The sequence below is a fragment of the Taudactylus pleione genome, unplaced genomic scaffold (genome assembly GCF_031769625.1).
Source record: "Taudactylus pleione unplaced genomic scaffold, aTauple2 ptg000689l, whole genome shotgun sequence".
In the NCBI taxonomy this organism is placed as follows: Eukaryota; Metazoa; Chordata; class Amphibia; order Anura; family Myobatrachidae; genus Taudactylus; species Taudactylus pleione.
Genome location: NW_028285091.1, coordinates 1720391 through 1741865, shown reverse-complemented (window position 1 = coordinate 1741865; position 21475 = coordinate 1720391). Strand labels below are relative to the sequence as shown.

General features: G+C 42.3%; 2 protein-coding genes across 2 annotated transcripts in view; one reads left to right on the top strand and one right to left on the bottom strand.

Moving 5' to 3' along the window:
• Positions 1 to 21403, bottom strand: part of LOC148477818 (uncharacterized) — a 55094-nt gene extending 33691 nt beyond the window's left edge. Inside the window, exons 1-6 of the mRNA XM_088456153.1 lie at positions 21319 to 21403; positions 21099 to 21196; positions 20365 to 20476; positions 7968 to 8065; positions 7478 to 7829; positions 2154 to 2411 (exon numbers count right to left, since the gene is read on the bottom strand). Of these exons, the coding sequence (XP_088312279.1) occupies positions 2154 to 2411; positions 7478 to 7829; positions 7968 to 8065; positions 20365 to 20476; positions 21099 to 21196; positions 21319 to 21403 (1003 nt within the window). The remainder of the gene's footprint in view (positions 1 to 2153; positions 2412 to 7477; positions 7830 to 7967; positions 8066 to 20364; positions 20477 to 21098; positions 21197 to 21318) is intronic.
• Positions 1 to 21475, top strand: part of LOC148477813 (uncharacterized) — a 204395-nt gene that overhangs the window by 94088 nt on the left and 88832 nt on the right. The gene's annotated exons all lie outside the window — the stretch shown is intronic.

Genomic DNA, 21475 nt, shown 5'->3' with positions numbered 1-21475 from the left:
TAATATAACAACACAAATATATTCCAAACATGAGGTCAAGGAATAAAAAGGGGACCCATCTTATAAAGATCCAAATGCTATTGTAGAAATAGTCACTGTGGATACCACAGGAAGTCTATTGTATGCGCATAAATGATGGTTATCCGGATATTACCCTGTAGCCAGGATAGAGGTTACCATCTTGTTGAAGTGTACAGGTCCATGCAGTCAGTGGTAAGCAAGATTGCCTCGCAAAAAGGAAAATGGCTGATACACACAGACAGGTAGAAAACATCCACAGGTGTCACTGGTCAAGGATATGCTCCATAAATATAATGTTGTGTACAGATATGTCCTCATACAGCTAGCCTCAATATGCCATGCAGCAGGAGTCGCCTGGCAAGAGAGCTGCACCGAGCGGTGTAGCATATTTTTCACCTCTTTTTCGCTCAATTGAGCCTCATAGTTGAAATGCGATGCGTCAAAATCGCTTTACGAGACTGCACTGATTAATTTGATGTGTTAAGGTGCACACACACGGTACGAGACCTATGAATGGTTTGAACGATAATGATATAGTTCAAAAATAAATGGTTCATAGAGTTCATTTTTGTGCAGTGAACGACCAACGAACGGCAAACGATGCGCGTTCCCGCATGGACGATAACGATATCTATGGTCATCCGTACATGCAGGCCAATTTGGAAGATTTCTTCACAATTTGCATGTTCAGAGACGTGGCCTGACTTCACTGATAGATATCTATCATAGATATCATACAGTGTGTACACCCAATATCGTTTGTCCTGCACTACAGAAGGTTCAAGGGAAATCGTTCAATGATATCGTTGGTTGTGCAGATCGTACAGTGTGTGCAGCTTAACACTTGTATATATCTATGCGCGACTGAGTCTGCATCAGTACAATGTAATTTGGCATTAAAAAAAGTTCCAGCCGCTGCATGGTGGTACATCGTATACAGATGTAAAATCAGTCGCACACAGATATACAAGTAGCGTTCCTGCTAGGCTGTTTTAGCGGGGCGCGGCGCCCTGCCCTCCTTCTGGAGGGCAAAAAGCACCCTGCCCACCAGGAGGAAGGTAAAAAGCGCCCTGCTCTCACAGCCTGCGGGTGCCATTCTCACCCGCGGGATGCAGTGTCCCGCGGGTGGAGAAACATGCGGTGACCTGGTCACCGCCGGAGAATAGACGCCGGGCGCATGCGCCGGGCATCTATTATCCCTTTCTGCAGCGCTTGGGGGCTGCCCGGCATGTCCGTAAGCGCCGGGCACGCCCCCAAGTATGACGAAAAGGGGACGCGTCTTATAGACATGCCCCCTTTTCATGACCACACCCCCTTTTCGCGCGCATAAGGTTGCCCTCTCTAGCTCCGGCGCCCTGCCTGCCACCGGAGCTAGAGTTAACACTATACAAGTGTCACATATCAAATAATCACTAAGATGCACATTAGAGCGGTAGACACTCCGCGGAGTTGCATGGAACCTGGGACGGTGAAAAGGACTGTATGGTGCCACTGCGGCAATAATGTATGAGAACACATCTGTATACAGTTTATAACTTCATACCTAATTTATAGTTTACATTAATATCAACAGTTTTAGAGTATTGCCATAACCTTGTTTCATGTACATCGGTTGATATAAACTACTTGTCCCCTGTATGACTTTTATGATGTCTAACCAGATATGGTTTCTGTGTATAACACTTCCCACACTCAGAGCATGGAAATGGCTTCTCACCAGTGTGTGTTCTCTGATGTCTAACAAGATATGATTTCTGTGAATAACATTTCCCACACTCAGAGCAAGCACATGGCTTCTCACCTGTATGAAACCGCTGATGTCGAAGACTTGATTTCTCTGTACAACATTTCCCACACTCAGGGCAAGGAAATGGTTTCTCATCTGTGTGTTCTCTGATGTACAACAAGCCACGATTTGTTTGTAAACCGTTCCCCACACTCAGAACATGGAAATGGTTTCTCACCTGTGTGATATCACTGATGCACAATTAGATTTGATTTCCGTGTAAAACATTTACCACACTGGGAACATGGAAATGGTTTCTCACCTGTGTGACTTCTCTGATGTACAACAAAAGAGCATTTATATGTAAAACATATCCCACACTCGGAACATGAAAATGGTTTCTCACCTGTGTGAATTCTCTGATGCCTATGAAGACTTGATTTAAATGTAAAACTTTGCCCAGACTCAGAACAGGAAAAGTTTTTATCGCCTGAATCATCAAGAGAACATTCCTCAAGGTTATAGGAATTAGATGATAATTCTGCAGTGTGAAGCACTGGATGTATGTTTAGGGTAATGGGGTTTTCTCCTTGGGAATCTTTTATATTCAAATCTGGAGACAAAATGAGATGTCTCTCCAAGCCATTCCTGCTTTGACACTGATCTGTTGGAAATAAAATAAATGTATGATAATGGACATTATTTTACAGTGAGGATAAGGTTTTCAGAATATTAGTGTATTACAGATCTTCTGTTGTTTAACTTAAATCTGCATACTATGAACACTTTATAATGGTTGTAAATGTGCAAACAGCAAATCGGTTTGTTTTGTTTAGCAGATACATCATTGACTGAAAATATGTCACCACCACATTACCAATCACAGTGAATAGACCCACCCCATAGGCGAACTTGGCCGTTTTCGCTGTCGTTTGCGAATTGTGCCAATTTGCTGCTGATTTCGCCAACGATGGCAAAAAATGGCCGTTTTTCGCCTAAAAACTGGAGAAAACTTTTTCTCCAGCCTACGGCAGGCAAAACAAATTTGCAAAATCCCTATTTATGTACAAAAATGTGGGGATTTCTTACAGAACCCTTGGACAGCCCCCCTAATGATACTTTATCACGAAAAAAAAATGTGTAAGTTGCGTACTTTGGTGAAAAACAACCGCTGAAATTTCAGTAAAAATTTATTTTTTTCCCGTGAAAAATGCATTTAACGTATTGGGTCTGGTATTTCGGAGTGCCAAACACTTGGCACATCTTTATGGCCTTCCGAAATACCAGCCCCAATACATTATGCGCATTTTTCATGAAAATTTATTTTTTCGCTAAAGTATCATTACAGGGGCTGTCCAAAGGGTTCCGTAAGAAATCCCCACATTTTTACACAAAAATAGGGATTTTGCAAAATGGAGAAAAGTTTTCTTTTCTATAGTTCATACCAAAACAAAGCTAGAAAATAAAAGTTGCATGCTGATATATAATAGATCTGAATTACGTACCGAAGGAAATAACCTTCTTCTAACACATTCCAACCCGAACTGCATACCATCAAGAAAACTGCATTCAATCAACAAAATTAAGGCCCCTATTCAATTTGTGGCGAAAAGTCAGAGCTCGGACTTTTTGCCATCATCTGAGGCTTCTGCAGGGATAAAGTATCAGGCGCGTGCCCACTTATCCCCGTATTCAATTTGGAACCGGCGAAAAACGGGACTCTGCGGAAAGGCAAGTATGGAAAAGTTCTGCCATTTTCGGGAAATCATCCTGGCACCCCCCTAAAGATGGTCTGACATGGGGGATCACTATGGGTACCCCCAATTTGGCCTGTGAAGAAGGGGTGAAGAATAGCATTTATTTTTATTTTTTTTAAACTATGCCCATCAAATTTGGAGTACATGAAAATGGGTGCAAGCATATTTTTAAGTCCCTAAAGTCATTTTTTAAAATTCTTCAAAAATTCACCTGCCGCATGCTAGAAAACGCCTGCCGCATACATGGGAACCGTCCCTGAATCAATTTCGCAAGTTTAAAACTTTGTTCCGCAATATTATTTTTTTTTGCCCCCAAAATGAAAGTACATTTTTTGGGGTGTCTGGAGGACTTTTTAAAAAAACATTTTTGACACAGAATACTTTTAGGGGACCCTCCCAGGGGTGCAGGCTATTTTTTTTTTTTTTTTTTTTAAGTCTGTACCCCAAAACCCCAATTCTGCACTTTTTTTCGCCATGTAAGGTGCAGACTAGATGGGCTAAGTGGTTCTTATCTGCCATCAAATTCTATGTATCTATGTATTATATGGTGAAAACTTATCCCCGTTTTTTAACAAAGCCTTTTCGCACCTGCGAAAAGTCTTTGAAATTGAATATGGGCAAAAGAGAAACAGGCGAAAATGACGTCAAATTATCGCCCATAACTGACTTTTCGCCTCAAATTGAATATGGCCCTAAATCTAGAAAATTATACAACATGTGGATTTCAATCAAAATGTGCAGTGATTCAAATGTGCAGAATTCGCAAATAACATTGAAAATTTTACAAAAAAAAGGTGGAACAAAATTAAGTGAATAGAGTGTAAAAGAAAATATTTAAGGTCCCGAGACCTCATCATTTGAAAGTACCTTCTGTCTAACTACCTCTACATCCTTAGGATGATATTAATATAAAAGAGTCTGGACACTAAATGCCAAAACGAAAGATTGGGATAAACCCGTGGTTCTCAACTGCAACCCTTAAGTATCCCCAGCAGGCCATGTTTTAAGGATTTCTCTGTGGAAGCAGGTGGGATAATTACAGACTTACTAAGGGAATTAACTACTGTAAGCCTATGGAGCCTCCAGGTGCAGGAGAGAGATCCTTCGATTTCTCCCCTGCGGCCCCTGAAGCGGACACTGTGCGTATACGCAGTGTCAGCTTCCCCGGAGGTAGTCTTTCACTTCTATTAAAGACTATACAATTGCCGGGACAGCAGTTATCGCAACCGCTGTCCCTGCGAGTTCCCCTTGGTACATAGCGGGGATATTTTCATAAAAATTAAAAAAATTCCCAGTGCGATAATAAGTACATAGACCTCCAAGTTACAATATCATCATACACTGTAAAGTGTAAACGCTAGAGATCACTTTCCGTACGTCTGTTTATACTTAGGTCTGGATCACACCTACCCTTCTGCTGAACTCTTCTTGCCTAATAATCCACCAATATAGTAACAGCATAGCAGCCACAATACACTCCAGTCCATAACAACTTCTGGCTGTCAATGTGTTGGCTCATCTGGATTCACAGCAGTCTATGTGATGAGTGCTGGCTGAAAGTGGCTCTGATTGTTTAAATCAGTGTTCATTTTCCTAATCCCGAAATTGTGATTTCAGTTGATGCAGCATATTAATATTTTTATATGTGTGATTATTTTTATGCAGATTATTACTAATCAAATATTTGTACGTTTAAAACAAAACTGGTGGTTTATTTTAGCTCAGAGTATTCATTCTTGTATATCAATTACACCATAGGACAGGAAGCCGCATTAGCCAGTAGCATTTTCCAACAACGACACCCATTCAGACACTGCCCTCACACACACACACTGGAGCCTAAAGCTGGGTAAACACTGGCAGATATATTGGCCGATAATTGCTCGAACAATATTTATCGGGTGCCGGTCGGCCAAAGTATACCAGCGATATGTCTGCGAACGACGCCGTTCGCAGACATATTGCGTCGGCTGTGCTGCACAGCCGATGGGCAGATATATCTGTCCATCGGCAATTGTGTATGGGCGCAGTGGCAGCCGTGGGAAGGGGGGCTGACCCCCCCCGGCCAGTGTGACCCGTGGCTGCCTGGTAGACGATGGTCTTTCAGTGTATATGAACGACGATCACCTACAGATATATCTGCAGATCACTCGATCTGCAGATATATATGTTCAGTGGGTGCCCAGCATTGGAAGCTGAGAACATTAGAGTATAAACTAAAAACACATCCTATCCAGGAGGATTATGGGTAATGTCACATGTGGTAACGCACGAGTAGGATTGGGAGAAATGCCACATGGGATCTCATGTTAATAATCAGTGAGGTAGTCACTTTCAGACGTTCCTTGTACTAATGTAAGAGATACACCAGAGAGTGTGGGGAGAAGACTGGTCAGATCTCTGGGCTGGTAACACACAGTGACATGATGTGAGGAGGAGAGCAGGAGTATAATAGGGGCTGATGGCTCCTGATGTATGAGATACACCAGAGAGTGTGGGGAGGAGACTGGTCAGATCTCTGGGCTGGTAATACACAGTGACATGATGTGATGGGGAGAGCAGGAGTATAATAGGGGTTGATGGCTCCTGATGTATGAGATACACCAGAGAGTGTGGGGAGGAGACTGGTCAGATCTCTGGGCTGGTAATACACAGTGACATGATGTGATCTAATAGGGACTGATGGCTGTTGACTCCCCACTGGGCAGATATATTTTCGTCATTAGTTTGTACTGATAGAAGAGGATGTAAGTGATAGTTGTAGCAACAGAGCAAAGAGAATAAGTGACAGGATAAGCTTAGCCTGGTAATCTATAATTTACTGTCAATTTGTCTGTGGTTGTAATGCTTTGTCTTGGAAATCTTTTTCACCGTCAGTAACCTGTCATTACTCAGCCACCAGACACTTCAATGCCTGAGTGCCAACTACACACTAGTTGTAGTAGAATAGTCACAGCCATCTTTCTCCTCCAGTAACACCTAGAACCGCTTACATCTGGGTGTTGTGTGTAGTTGCTGCAGCTACCTGTCTGCAATTTGTGGCTGGTTCCTCCTGCCCGCATAATTTGTTCAATACAGGATAGCTGTAGAATTGATTACAGTGCTAGCCCTTATATGCAGGTATGATAGCCGGTAACGGGATTCATGCCAGATCTTGAAACAGAATGCAGATTATTGCTTTTGAAAAGTCCTTGCAAGGACTGTTACTCATCCCTCTTTGGTAGGGATGATACATTTGGAAGTACAAGGTGGTACACACATACATTACAGCAACAGGTGCTCTTTACAAAAATAAAATAATAATAATCTTCTCCCATTCCAATAATTCAAATACGCATATGAATTAATGCACCAAACTTAGTGGACAGGGTAACCAATATGGCAGGGGAGCTAGATTGCGCAGATCCAACCAATTATTACTAGATTCGACTGGGCCAATGAACAGGGTCTTAAAGCCAGCTTACTTATCCCATGGGTTATAATGAGGGCAGACCTCCCATCATCTCAACAGGATAACTTACGTATTAGTCTTTAGCATCAAGGTTCGCTCTTGCCACAGGAAGCAATGCTATATCTAAACTTGGAAATTTAAATAAATCTAGGATTCCCACATACTGTAACTGCATGGCTCATCATTGGAACATTTCCACAAATATATACAGACACACAGGTACTCCCTGGTGTACAACCAAACAAAGTAATGTGGTGGTGAAGCTAACACCATCCTACTAAATGACCTTTACAGAAGATGCTTAACATGGGATTTCCAATCTCACAATGTTACACCGATAAGCCGTCTCTCAAAAATAACAGCAACTGAAAAAGACTTACTGCATTTACAGTGATATTCCAGGTGCCCTGCTCCAATAAGAGGGAACACATTTATGCAAGAAGTTATTTCTTCCAGTGTCCATGTGGGGGGAACATGGATCCGGCCAGTGACTATTCTCTGCATTAAGTGATTATTACTAACCTGTGCTGATATCTGTAGGGATTGCCTCCTCCTTACACTGCTGATCACCCCTCACATACATCTCTTCTTCTCCTTCCATATCTTCTGCCTTAATATCAGTCACATATGTCTCTTCTTCTCCCACTATATCTTCTACCTTAATATCAGTCACATATGTCTCTTCTTCTTTCTCTATATCTTCTGCCTTTATATCAGTCACATACGTCTCTTCTTCTTCCTCTGAATCTTCTACCTTAATATCAGTCACATAAATCTCTTCCTCCTCCTCTAGATCTTCTATCTTAATATCAGTCATATACGGCTCTTCTTCTCCCTCTGTATCTTCTGCCTTGATATCAGTCCGACTTGTACACTAAATCACCAATACAACAATAAAATAATGTAATAATTGCTGAGATTACTTGATATAATAAAGAAGAATATCAGAGAATTAAACCCACACAACTTCTCTACAGATCATATAGTGAAATGTATTTTACATCCCATCTACCTGATCCTCCTGTGGGATCCTGTGATTCTCCTCTGTACAGTCCTGGGAATACAGAGGACGGGGACATCTGTCTATGGTATTTCTGCTTCTGGGTCCATCTGTAGGAGACACACAGTGACTGAGTACATTGTGATAATGTGATTATCAGGTGATGTGTTTACAGTAACCTAAGCAGCCCATCGCATTATAGGTAAAGCAGGAATGACACCATGTGCAGCGATTTCTAAGTATATAAGAAGACATCTCATGTTCTAACCCTATAATACAACAATAAACAGGAAGAATCAATGGGAAATGTCAACACCAGTAATCACATTAAATAAGGGGACATGTTTAACAATAGTGTTTGATTTTAGGACATTCCCAAAAGCTATGAGCAATGTACTTCTAGAGTCTTCACATCTCCAGCAGTGTGGAAAGGCAAAGTAAATGTGTTGTGCAGTACCCTAAAAAAGGTCAACAATCTGCATAGAAAGCTTAGACCCACCTTTTCCTAATAATTTTCTCTCAAGAAGTCTCTCCCCAAAAACTTCTGCTCGCTTCCTAAAGAAACCGGCAAGGCATGGACTGCAGAAATCTGAAAACATACCGTAGATAAGGGTATGACCTTGTACACAGAAACTTAACATTAGTCTGTGGATGGCAACATATTTTCTTGAAGGCTTGGTGCAAAGGAAGCCACATTGTAAAGTTAAGAAGCTGAGCAAGAAAAGGATAATGAATTTTATTGATATTTAAAATAACATTCTTGCATAAGGTTGTGGATAAATATAGCTGGAAAAGTAACACAGGAACTAGGTCATCTGCAAAGGCTACAACCTTACAGTGGCCAGATCATATTGTGATGTTTAGGTGGCCTCTAATGTTCAAAATGAAGCCATACCATTAGGAGAATGGACTTCTTGGGTAATGTCATTTACTTAGCACCGGCTTAACTCAATGTTTTACTGCAGATTTGAGCATAAGTCAGTTTTGTAGAAAGATCTTGTATGTTGTTGGCTGTGCACATGCAGCTACAGTTGAAAGAGACACAACACAGAAGCATCTCCAAAGGGCATATCGGAGCTATGCAAAGTTAAGCGTTCATCTGTTTTCGGCTGGATCTCTTGCACAAAGGATAGAGCTGGTGAAAGTGCCCTGATAGCGATGACAGCAGTGAAACTGGGCATATGATAGGGACGATGCAGTAACATAGATGGATACAACTCAGCACATGGGGTGACTCTCCACATTCCTTTCTGTACAGGCAAAGTCTGGGTAATTACGGTCAACTTGCGCTGAACACTGATTCAGCGCCCAATATTTTAAAGCATGGCCCAGGTTTGTAACACCACAGGATATCTAATTACAGTCATCGTTGGTAGGAGTCCACTGTGCGGGATACAGCAGTTTGGTCACCATGTGAAGTGCTATAGAGTCACCCCAACAAAATAAAGATCAAGGCCAGCCCTGTCCGTTACCTTTGTGAAGAGGCACTTTATATGACAACCCATCATTTACTACTAAACACAATTAGATTGAATAAGCACAGGGTTAAAAATCCAGGTTGCGAACGTTTCCACTTGTCTTAGTGGCCTAAGAATGTCCAGTCTATGGTCAGAATATTCCGCTTGACTCGAAAAAGTTTTATTGAAGGAAGGTTCCTTCACAAGGCAAGTTAGATTAAACCCATTAGAAACTGTAACCATTGTTTCCCTAATAGGAACAACCATCCAGTTTTATAGAGGGTTACAGATACTCAAAAGGGATGGTCCAAACCTCCCAGATTCATAAATCTGTATAGGCGATTATTGTGGTTGAAAATTGTTACCTACATACCTACATCACTTTATGAAAAGAGGGGACACATTATCCTCAAAAGGAATCTTAAGAAAAACAAGATGTCACTTTAGTTTGCAAATCTTGGCCACAATTCAATTCAAAGTGATGCTGAATAGCCCCAGGAGGGAGCTCCCGGAGCTATTCAATTCAGTGCAATGTTTGGTTTGACTAAAGGATTTCTTCTCGCACCCTCCTGAGGAGAAATCAGACTAAAGTGCCAGCTGCTGGGCTGTTTGCGCCTCGACACTCACGTTAAGTCGCGAGAACCAGCTTTCTCTGACTTAAAATTGCGCTGAATTATTGGGTTTTCATACATATTCTGCATATCTTCCCATATGGGGCAACCCTTTATTTACCCCAGGATTGGATAACCCAGTCTTTCTGGAGTGGAGTGAAAAGGGTACCCTAGTTTGCTTACTCAGTTCCAATCTCTCTCCTATAAAATAAGATACTTGTTTTCTGAATAGGTTGATGTAGTCCGTATTAAAGCATTGGCACCCTCAGTTTTGCGTTGGCAGGCTGACATTCCTGGTGTCGCAGACTCAGATATTTTTCTGTGTCATTATGACAAAGTATAATGCGGTCTCAGAAACTCCCTGCTACAAGAGGGCCACAAAAAAATTATACATAGATCTTTCATAAAAAAAAAAACTAAAATATGAACTGTTGGGGAGCCCTCAGGACCACGTTTGGGAACCTCTGGGGTAGACCGTATTCTCGGGAACCATGTGCTACAGAAAGTTGGGGTCCTTCATCCAATAGTTCATACTTTAAAAATCATTAAACTTTTCCCACAAGAAGAGTGCTTGGGAGTATCTTTCTTAGAGCATAACTTACCTCTATAGGTTTACATAAATTTGGGAGCAGGATAAATCCATACTGTCCTAACTGTGGATTTGGCATCTCCTGTGGGCCAGCCCTCTACTTCATCATTTTGGGAATGGGGTTACAAGGGAACTTACTGCCACTTTGTTATGGCTTCCATTGACTGTCCCTAGGTGTGGCGTTTATCTCAAGAATAATCGCCAGGAATGATGTCATGTAAATGTAATATATATATATATATATATATATATATATATATATATATATATATATATATAATGTGTGTATCAACATGGTTCCTAGGCAGTGTCCTGTATTTAACCAGTAGGAATACAAAGCTTGGAGGAGATTTGTCTTCCTGGAACCAGGCATCTAGATAACCATCTCTTATCTCTACAGGCCATAAAGTTTGGGGAGAGATACATCCTTAATGCAGATGGTCAGACCTGGTCAAGCCAGGTCATGGGATATAAAATCCTTTAGGAGGGAGATGACAGGAATGTAGGGTATGTTATCTGCTTATTGGTTTCTAAAGACCCCTCCACACTGTTTCAAGACCCCCTACTTCCTATAGACAATATGGAAGGGTGTGGCCGATTTCTTAATGCCCAGTGTACAGCAATGAAAGAGTGAAAAACCCAAAGGTGAGGGCTAGTGCAGCTGTGAGGGTATAACTGTGCTTCTCCCTCAGTGATAAGGGTTCTTGTGCCCAAGGAGAGTCCTGACGACTGGCCGGAATCCAAAGCTCCTGTGTCTCCTTCACGACGAAGTCTAGATGTAAAGACTCTGGGTTCTTTTTCATTTTAATTCTGTTTATTTTCTGAAACTTATTTGTGATATTTGTATTGTCCATATTTGTACTACCTTTTTCTGTAATCAATAACCTTGTAAATATTTTTCTGATTAATAATTCTTAATCCAGTGTATTCTCCGTGTTCTTGTCGAATTCACGAGCCTGTGAGGTCAAAGCTACATACCTATATGTGAGTGTGCATATTGAGATTTGAGGGGAGAACCTAACGACTCCCGTTAACTTAGTTGGTGGTGGCAGTACCGTGTTAGACTAAACGCTCGTGCTAAGGTAACCAAAAGTCACTGTTGGTGATTCTCAGATTGAGGTATCTGGAGAAACAGCCGGCTGGTCGTGACACTAGGGTTTGTAGGTTAGGCTTTTTTTTGATAAATACACAAAACAAATATATCACTAACACTTTAATGTTGGTTAACATCTGTATAACGAGGGCCTATACGGCGTTTTAAGGTCCTAGCTGGTTACCTTTGGTTAATGAATGATTTGTATAAAAAAGCTTAAATGCTTTATACAAATTCATTCGTGTTTGGAACGGGTTGGGTACGGGATGCCAGCACTCGGGATCCCGGCGGTCAGAATCCCAACGCCGGCATCCTGACAGGGTTAGGATACAGACACCTGTTGGTCAGTATCCTAACCCTCCCCCTCTCCCTGCTACTTACCATCGGGATGCCGACGCCGAGATTCTGAGAGGCGTAGGGATTCCGGCACCGGCATTCTGAGCGCCAGAATCTCTGCGGTCGGTATTATGAAAGCATCCTGTTTGGAACATATGGTCTGAGTCCTCATAGGCGCTTAGCATACATACCTCCTCAGAATGTAAAGAAACCTTTCCTGTATATAAACAGATCAGGTCAGGGGAACGTGGCCTGGTGGGCAGTGCGAGTGGAAGTGCCTGGAGTGAGCTCCTGCCCAGCGTCCTACATTTTGGCCCTTACCAACCTCACTAGGACTCCCTGTGGCTCTTTATCTGCTCTAGTGACCAGGGGCAGCCTACCTGTACTGGGGGACTAGGTCTGCGGAGCCGGGGGTCATCTGTGGCTTTGCGGTTTGCAGCCTGTCCTCCCTCCTCATGCAGAGGTGTTGCTTACCTGGGATCCGGCCGGGCTGTGAGCTTTAGGTTCCGGATCCTTCCCTGCTCCATCCCTGACACCAGCAGACCCTCCTGCCCGCTGGTAGTGGTTTACCGCCGCCTGCCCCGGGTGATTACAGTGACCGTAGCCTGCACCTACTTCCTCACTGGGGACTCCCCTGTACCTGGCCGCCGCCCAGTGTGCTCCGATCTGGCGCTCTGTGAGAGCAGGCTGTCCCATATTGGTCCTGCTGAAGCACCTTCCTCAGAGACCTTTCTGTGGTGCCTTTACCTGGCCGGTGGTGAGCCCTGTGGGGGCTGGGGAGTGCGGTGCCGGTCTTCCTCTGGGGGTTGCCTGCCCCCTCCTCTCCAGACTCTGTTGCTCCTGGCTCCCTGTGTAGACTGCCTCTTATACCTTCATATCCCCTTTTTTTTTTTTTTACCTATAGTGTTCTCTACTTATATATATCTAATATAGATTTCCCTTTTCTCTGTGATATAGTGCATTAGCCTGCAACAACTTATATATGCACTAGAATCCATTACTGCTGTAAGTGTCCATTATTACTATAACATTTTTGGGCTTGGAGCTCCCCTTTGTGAGCACATTTATAATTCCATACTTTTTCATTTTTATAAAGCCACTTTCTTCTACTGTATAGCAGCTACCGCTCAGACTAGCTGTTCGGATATTCTATACTGCCCAATACTACTACTCAATCCTCCATGTTTTATGTGGAGATGTATGCTGGTTCATATGGGCTGATGTGTGCGGCTATCTGGCCATGACCCCCTAACTCACCCATATACTATGGGGAGGGTGCATGGTGATTGCGACCCAAGAATCTCTCTCCTGAGGCTCTACATGCCGTAGTGTTTTTCAGCTAATATTCCTGCTGTTTGTTCTTCCCTTCTCTAGGTGTGTGATTTTTTTATTTTTCTAATGGGAAGAGGTTGGATGACCTCGACAACAGAGGTCAACAAAACAGTTTATGTATCTCGGAATTCCTGAGGATGTCCAAGGTCCGGGTATTATTGATGTGCTTACCAAAAGTATTTAATGAATTCACAGACACAGAGCCGGATAATACGATCCTCTTTGACCATGCCCATAGGGCTCTTTGCCCAAAGGATCTCCAATCTGAGACCCCTAGAGACATTATCTGTCGTCTCCATTACCATCATATTAAAGAAGAGATCCTCAGTAAAGCACGCAAACTGGATGGTATTGAGTTCAATAGCAACAAAGTTCAAATTTTTCCAGACCTCTCTTGGAACAGCCTACTACTGAGTCGCCTCCTTAAGCCTCTCACTGACACTCTCAAACAGAAGAATATCCGGTTCCGTTGGGGCTTCCCTTTGAGTGTACTAGTTTCTCATGATGGCAGTCAACTCATTTTACAGACGCCTGATGATCTGGACAAGTTCTGTAATGCGCTTTCTATTCCTATACCACCTCTCCAAGACTTTTTTTTTCCATACACACAGCAGATTCTGTTTCTTTGATGCCACCGTTTACTCATATTTCATTTTGTTAATCCCGGGCAGCGGTTGCTGTCGCCTTACCCCAGTTGGGTTGTTATGCACTCCGACCTTGGAGCATGGGTCAATTGTGGTTGTCCACCTGTTCCAACAGCGGATATTTTCTCTTATTGATATGTTTTATTAGTTTTTTTTTTATATTTACTGTTTTTTTTCTTTTTTTCTTTATTTACTTCCTCTTCTCCCTTTCTCACATTTTTTTTTCCTTTTCTTTTTTATTTCCTTCCCAGTCACTGGTTCTACTGTTCCTCTTGACTTTGTTTATTGGATCCATATATTATTGTGCCTTTCTATACATGTTTCACCCATTCCACAATTACACCCATGGTTTCACTTAATCCAGTAGATATAAAATGATGTTCCTTTAATGTGAAGGGCCTTAATATCCCTGAGAAGCATTCCACTCTGTTGCGTGAGCTTCGCTTGGAAAGAGTAGATTTGGCTTTTGTGCAGGAAACGCACTTTAAGCAGTTAGCTGCCCCTAGGCTTGGAAACTATTATTATCCCCATGTGTTCTGTAGCAATAACTCTCAGAGTAAATCCTTGGGAGTAGCTATACTCTCTCTCTCGTAGGCTTGCTGTTTCTGACGTCTCCCGTCATACTTTAGTGGAAGGTAGGTGTCAGGTTTTAAGATGCAAGTTATACAACCAATTGTACACTTTTGTGAACATTTATTCCCTTAATCAGAAACAGAGACAGTTCTTTAGCAAGGTATTAAGACTTCTGGAGCCACTGAGAGAGAGAGAGATGTTTAGTGGTAATAGAGATGTTTAGTCTCAATAGGTCTTTGGACCCTGTTTTAGACTGCTCCTCTAGAACACCCCGAAGCTCAACTACAAGACCATCGCAGAGTGTCAACTCTTTTTTGAATACCAATTGATAGATCTGAGGAGGACTCAGCACCCCATGGTTAGGGACTACACTTTCTATTCTACCCTGCATTCGGTATACTCTCGTATAGATTATTTCCTTATACATCATGGGAGCCTTCAATATATTCCTCATAGTCGTATAGGCCAAATTACATGGTCTGACCACGCTCCAGTTTATGCCACTGTATGCCTCCCAGACCATGGACATGGCGTTTTAATAAGCTTTTGCTTACTGACCTTCTTAAGGCCTTTACGGAATATATTTCTATTAATGCTGTTCCAGATACACCTGCTGATGCGGTTTGGGAAGTGCATAAATGTGTGACTCAGGGAAATTCTATACAATTGGGGTCCTAATTGAAAAGCAAAAGATGGCTCAGCGACAACTTCTGGCCCGTATTAAGTCTCTGGAAACATCCCTTAAGTCTTTGTTAGACGAGTCAGTACAGCGTGATCTCACTGAAGCTAGATTGGCTCTTAAACTTCTCCAGGACAGAACTAAATTAAATCTACGGAAGTGTAGGCACAAATGTTATCAATGGGGTAACAAACCTGGCACAATGCTTGCCAGAGCGCTGAGAGCTCAGAGGAAACAATCTTATGTTCATTCTGTTCAGAACTGTGGGGGGGGGGAATACTGTTCACACATTTCCCCAAATTGCAGCCGCCTTTCAAAACTACTATATGAATCTTTATCATTTACGAAAAGACCGACCCCTGGTGCCCTCTCTTCACCTCAGGAGACGGTCAGAGATTATCTTTCCTCAGTCAATTTCCCACAAATTGCGGAAGATGACCTGACCTTCCTTGACCGACCCTTTACTGACGAGGAGTTAGATTTAGCACTGTCGACTACACCAAATGGGAAGGGCCCCAGCCCAGATGGCTTTCCAGTGAGCTTTATAAGACATTCCGCTCCACACTTATGCCACTTTTTTGGAAGGCATGCAATGGGGTATCTGACAAGGTGGGCTTTTCTACCCAGGTTCTCTTGAGGCAGATATTTCCATAATCCCCAAAGAAAGAAAAGACCCTACCCAATGTACAAGTTGTAGGCCCATCTCTCTATTAAATAATGATTTCAAATTGTATGCTAAGATGCTGTCAAATAGGTTGAGTTGCCTTCTTCCTAACTTTATTCATGGAGACCAAGTTGGATTTGTTCAGGGTAGGGAATCCAAGGATAACACCTCTAAGATCATTGACATTATCCATCATGTTAAAGGTGCTGGGTCTCCCGTCATCCTATTGTCAACAGATGCGGAGAAGGTCTTTGACATTATTGATTGGCAGTTCAAGGAGGGCCTTCTCAGTCATATGGGATTGGGCGCTCAGTGTCTTCACCGTATATTGGCGCTATGGGCCGTATTCAATTAGCCTCGAAAAGTCCCGTCCTTTTCGCCTGCCGGACTCTCCGCCTACGTCGTCTGTTTTTGGTGAACTTTTCGTACGCGTGGCTGCTTTTCGCCCTATTCAATTCCAAAGGACGCGAAAACGCGTCCCGGCGAAACTCAAACAGGCGAAAAGGGCTGGGGAAATCAGCCTGACACCCCCCAAAAGATGCACTGACATGGGGAATCACTATGGATACCCCTGAATAGCCCTGCTGAAGGTACTTGTTGTGCTTAATTGCTCTCAATAGCTGCTATTTAGCGTCTTTGCACAAGTGGTGAAGAATAGCATTTAGCAGGATTTTTGCAAAAATAAGTAGTCCCAGCAAATTTGGGGTACATGAAAATGGGAGCAAGCATGGTTAACAAAAAAAAAAAAAAAATCGCTAAAGTGAGGTTTTTAAAAATGTAAAAAACGCACCTTCAGCAAACACCTGCAATCAAAAAAAACACCTGGGGCATACTTGGGGGACCCCCTGGAGTCGATTTCGCTAGTTTGTAAGTTTGTCCCCCAACTTTGAACTTTTTCACCCCCAAAACTAAAAAACTTTTTTGGGGTAATCTAAAGGTTTTAGTTTTTGTTTTTTTAAATTTCCCTTTGGGGGACTGTCCCAAGGCTGTTGGGGTGTTACCGCAACTTTGCACCCCAAACCCCCAATTCTGCACTTTTTTCTGCCTGCATTCAAAGGCAAATCTTTTCCGCTGGTTACAAGGTGCCGACTTTTTACACTGGCGAAAAGTCATTGGAATTGAATACGGGGATAAGTTCTCATCTAGCGAAATGTCTTCATCAGTGGAAACTTTTCGCCAAAAATGGCTTATCGTGGCTAATTGAATACGGCCCTATATCGTTTTCCTTCTACCAGAGTAAGGGTTAATGGGGCCCTCTCAGACCCCTTTCTGATCCAAAATGGCACCCGTCAGGGATGTCCACTGTCTCCCCTTATATTTGTGTTGTGTATGGAGGCACTGACGAGAGCTATCAAGTGTAACAGTAATATTAATACAAAAATCCAGGAATGATGATTTTTGTCCATGCAAGATGACGTTTTGCCTCTTTCAGAGTCCTGTTTTTTGGAGGGAAAAATCTGAACTCAGCGTACAAACTGGAACCTATCCGAGTCTGCACATCCCTATTATAAACTGGTGTTATTTGCCGATGATCTCCTTGCTACCATCTCTGCTCCGGTGATCTCTCTCCCTCTGTAGCCATGAATATATCGCCTCCTGATAGTATGGTGACGGGCCTCAAAGGCTCTTTTCCGTTTCTCCGGACCTCTTCTAAACTCAAATATTTAGGTGTTCATTTATCCCCCACTAATAATAAAACTTGTTTCAATTCAATTTTCCCCCTCTCCTTAAAAAGTTTAAGGTAGATTTTCAGAAATGGCCTCTATTGAAATTATCCTGGTTAGGTAGGATTAATACCATCAAGATGTCTATTTTACCCAAGGTCCTATACTTGTTGCAAGCTCTACCAATTACGATCCCATCCTCCTTTTTTAGAGAATTACAAGGATTAGTGGGGCGTTTTGTATGGGGGTCGGGTCGGCCTCGACTGTCGCAGGCTGTTTTTGACTCAAATTCGCACAAGAGGTGGTGTGCAGCGTCCTCACTTTTTCACTTATTATTATTCGGTCCACCTGACTAGGATAGTTAAGATGTCAAGACTGCCTGCAACTAAACAATGGCCGCTTATAATGGGTCACGCAGCTGCTATACCATCCCATGTTCTCCCTTGGATTGCCAAGTGCCCTCGTCTAACTCACTTACTAGGGCCTACACTTCATTGTTGGAAAAAATTTAGGAATTCTCCTTTGTTTAGCCCAGGCACCTTGTTGCTTACCCATTTGTTGGGCAATCCTGATTTTCACCCAGGCCTCTCGGCCTCTGGCCTATCCAGTTGGTCCTTACGGGTGTCTCACGCCCATTTCATTTGGTTACAACCAGTGGTTTGCGGTCCTTTATGGATCTCCAGCAAACTTACCATATTCCACCTAGTTCATTCTGGGCCTATCTCAGATTAGACACTACATTATTTCTCTTACAGCTGGTAGCGTTCGATGGACCCCAACTTGGTTTGAAACTCTATGTTTGACAGAAGATCTGCAGAGACACCTTATTTCTTTGTTGGACCAGTTGTGTATTGAGTGTTATAATCCCTCTTTGCCTTCCTATGTTTCTGTTTGGCATGGTGAATTGGGAAGGGATCTAACGGAGGAACAGTGGTCCCAAATTTTCAGTTTCACTTTTGCTAGTTCCTCTTCACTCCAAGTTTTGGAGAATCAATTTAAGATTTTAGCTAGATGGTGTCCTGTACACATTCACCGGATGTTCCCAAATTTACCTGCTCTGTGCTGGCGATGTGGTCAGGCGTTGGGTTCCCCTCTTCATATTTGGTGGCAATGCCCAGTGCTGGCTGACTTCTGGAAGAAGGTCCGGTGAATAACAGGGTTGATCACTGGTCTCCCCTTACCAAATACACCAGAGTTTTGGCAGCTCAATTTAATGGACACACACATTTCCATTTACAAAAGGTCCTTGCTACGTCATCTGGTGAATGCTGCGAGGGCTACTGTGCCGTGATTTTTTGGAGATCCCCGACTTGTCTTACTATCTCTCGGTGGTTCCAGAGAATAGATCATTATATGATTATGGAAGATCTCACCTCTTCTTTGCAATCACCTTCCTCTGACTTTACAGCTACTTGGTATAGTTGGTTGAGTTTTAAGAAGACCTCGGAGTATAGCATGCATATTACCCCACCTCTCCCTGTGACATAGTATCTGGTATGGATGACATTTCCTTTCCTACTGTTCTTTCCCTATCCTCTTCTTTCTATCTTTTCTTACCCTATGTTATCATTTATTTCGATTTCTTTTATTTCCTTTTTTTTTATATTATTGTTCTATTAGTTATATTTATTTTTATTTAAATCAGCAAAATATTGTGAAGTTATAGCAAGGTTTTTTTTTATTTATTTATGTTTGTGCGTAGGTATGTCTGATCATAGTATCTACATTGTTTTTCATATTCACATGTTTATGTAGGCCATGTATGTGTTGTGCTGATTTTATCTCAATAAAAATAGATTATTCAAAAAAATAAACAGATCAGGTCAGCATGACCATAATGTACGATCCGACCCCCATCCTGGAAGTGTCCCAGAATGCATTTCTTCTCCATATTAACCATTATGTAATGAGAAATAAGTTTAACTCTCTGTTCTAATGAGTTCATGTGCCAGAATTATCCCAAAACAAACAATGGTGATGACAAAATTGTAAAGGTGACAAGTAGTGTGCGAGACAAACAGGGGACTTGATCAACAGTCTCACACACCTGATGTGGGCCCAAGTGGAAATTGCTCTTGAAATGGGCAGTTACTTTATTTATCTTTAGTTTGTACTGACAAAGGAGGGTGCAGTACAAGGACATCCAAACTTTTTTCTTGGAGCGCAGTATCAAGAAAAATTACTTTGGACGGAGGGCCACAATGGTATTTCTCACAGTTAGCTGCCCAGCAATTAGGTTAGGGATTTTTGCTGTGTTTATTTTAAGAGACACAAAACCTAATAAAAATATTTTGAAATAAACAGATTTACAGAGATTTAAATTTTGCTCACGGCAATGAAAAACAAGGCAGTGTACTGCCCCTAACTGATAATATTCCTCACAGCAGTGTCCTCAATTCATAGTAATGCACCAATTGATATGTCACACCATGATGCCCCCAATTGAGATACCACACAGTAATACCCCCAATTGGTAATATGCCAGAGTAAGGACCATAAATGGTAATATGTCACACAGAGCTCCCTCAGTCATGTCCTTTTAAATGCCAGCCTCAGTGCTCCCTCAGTCAACCCCTTTACATGCTTAGAACTGTCTCATGCCCTTATGTCAACCTAGAACCCCCACTCATTACCTTGATTTACCTACACCACTCCTGCTCAACAATACTCCCTCAATTCGGCCTTCGCTGGTGTCGAAATTTGAGAATGTAGTGACTGAACGATGAGAGTATGTGGCTCTTTTCTTTAATAAATGTTTGTGACTAACCTGTGCTGATATATGTAGGGATTTCCTCCTCCTTATACTGCTGATCACCAGTCCCATAAGTCTCTTCTTCTTCCTCTATAACTTCTACCTTAATATCAGTAAGATCCTCATCCTAAATAACACACAAAACAATTAAATAACATATTGATCGGATTTCCTTACCTGAAATTAAACAGAAAAAATTAATGTATAGGACACACATCTTCTCTACAGATGCTCCCCACCTTTGGAACTATCTCCCGCTTACCATCAGACTCTCCACCTCTCTTCAATCGGGCTCTCAAGACCCACTATTTCATCAAAGTCTTCCAGCTCTCATCTTAACTTGCTGCTACATACTCCTTCCTCCCTGCCTACCCCATCTGTGTCACATCTGTTTGTCTGTCCCTCCCCTTTAGAATGTAAGCTCTTATGAGCAGGGCCCTCTACCCTCTTGTGCTTCTCCTTACTCGACTTTCATCTACTTCTTACTCTCTACCAGGGCACCTAACACTTGGTTGCTTTGCATTGTTGCTTATCTGGGTGTTATGGTCGCGAATGTATAAATGTATATTATCCATGTCCTGTATTGTATTGTATTGTATTGTACTGTAAGTCACTGTAAATCAACCTATTTGTTTATTAACTTTGTAAGGCGCAGCAGAACACTTGTGGCGCCATATAAATAAATTAGAATAATAATAATATAGTGAAAAATCATTTTGGTATTTGGCGAGACCCTAAATCCCACCTACCCGATACTCCTGTGGGATCCTGTGCTTCTCCTCTGTACAATCCTGTGTATAATGAGGACGGGGACATCTCTCTGGGGTATTTCTGTTACTGGGTCCATCTGTAGGAGACACACAGTGACTGAGAACATTGTATATATATATGTGATTATCCGGTGATGTCTGCATCTAGGGGCCCTCAAAATTGCTTTCTCCTTTACAATTAAGTAAAATCTCCTCTTACCCAGTGATGTGAGGCGGCAGTGGTTCTTCATTATGACGTCCTTGTACAGATCCCTGTGTCCTGCTATATACTCCCCCTCCTGCATGGAGAGATAGACAGTGACATCCTGACACCTTATAGGAACCGGACACACACAATGATACAGTCATCACCCAGA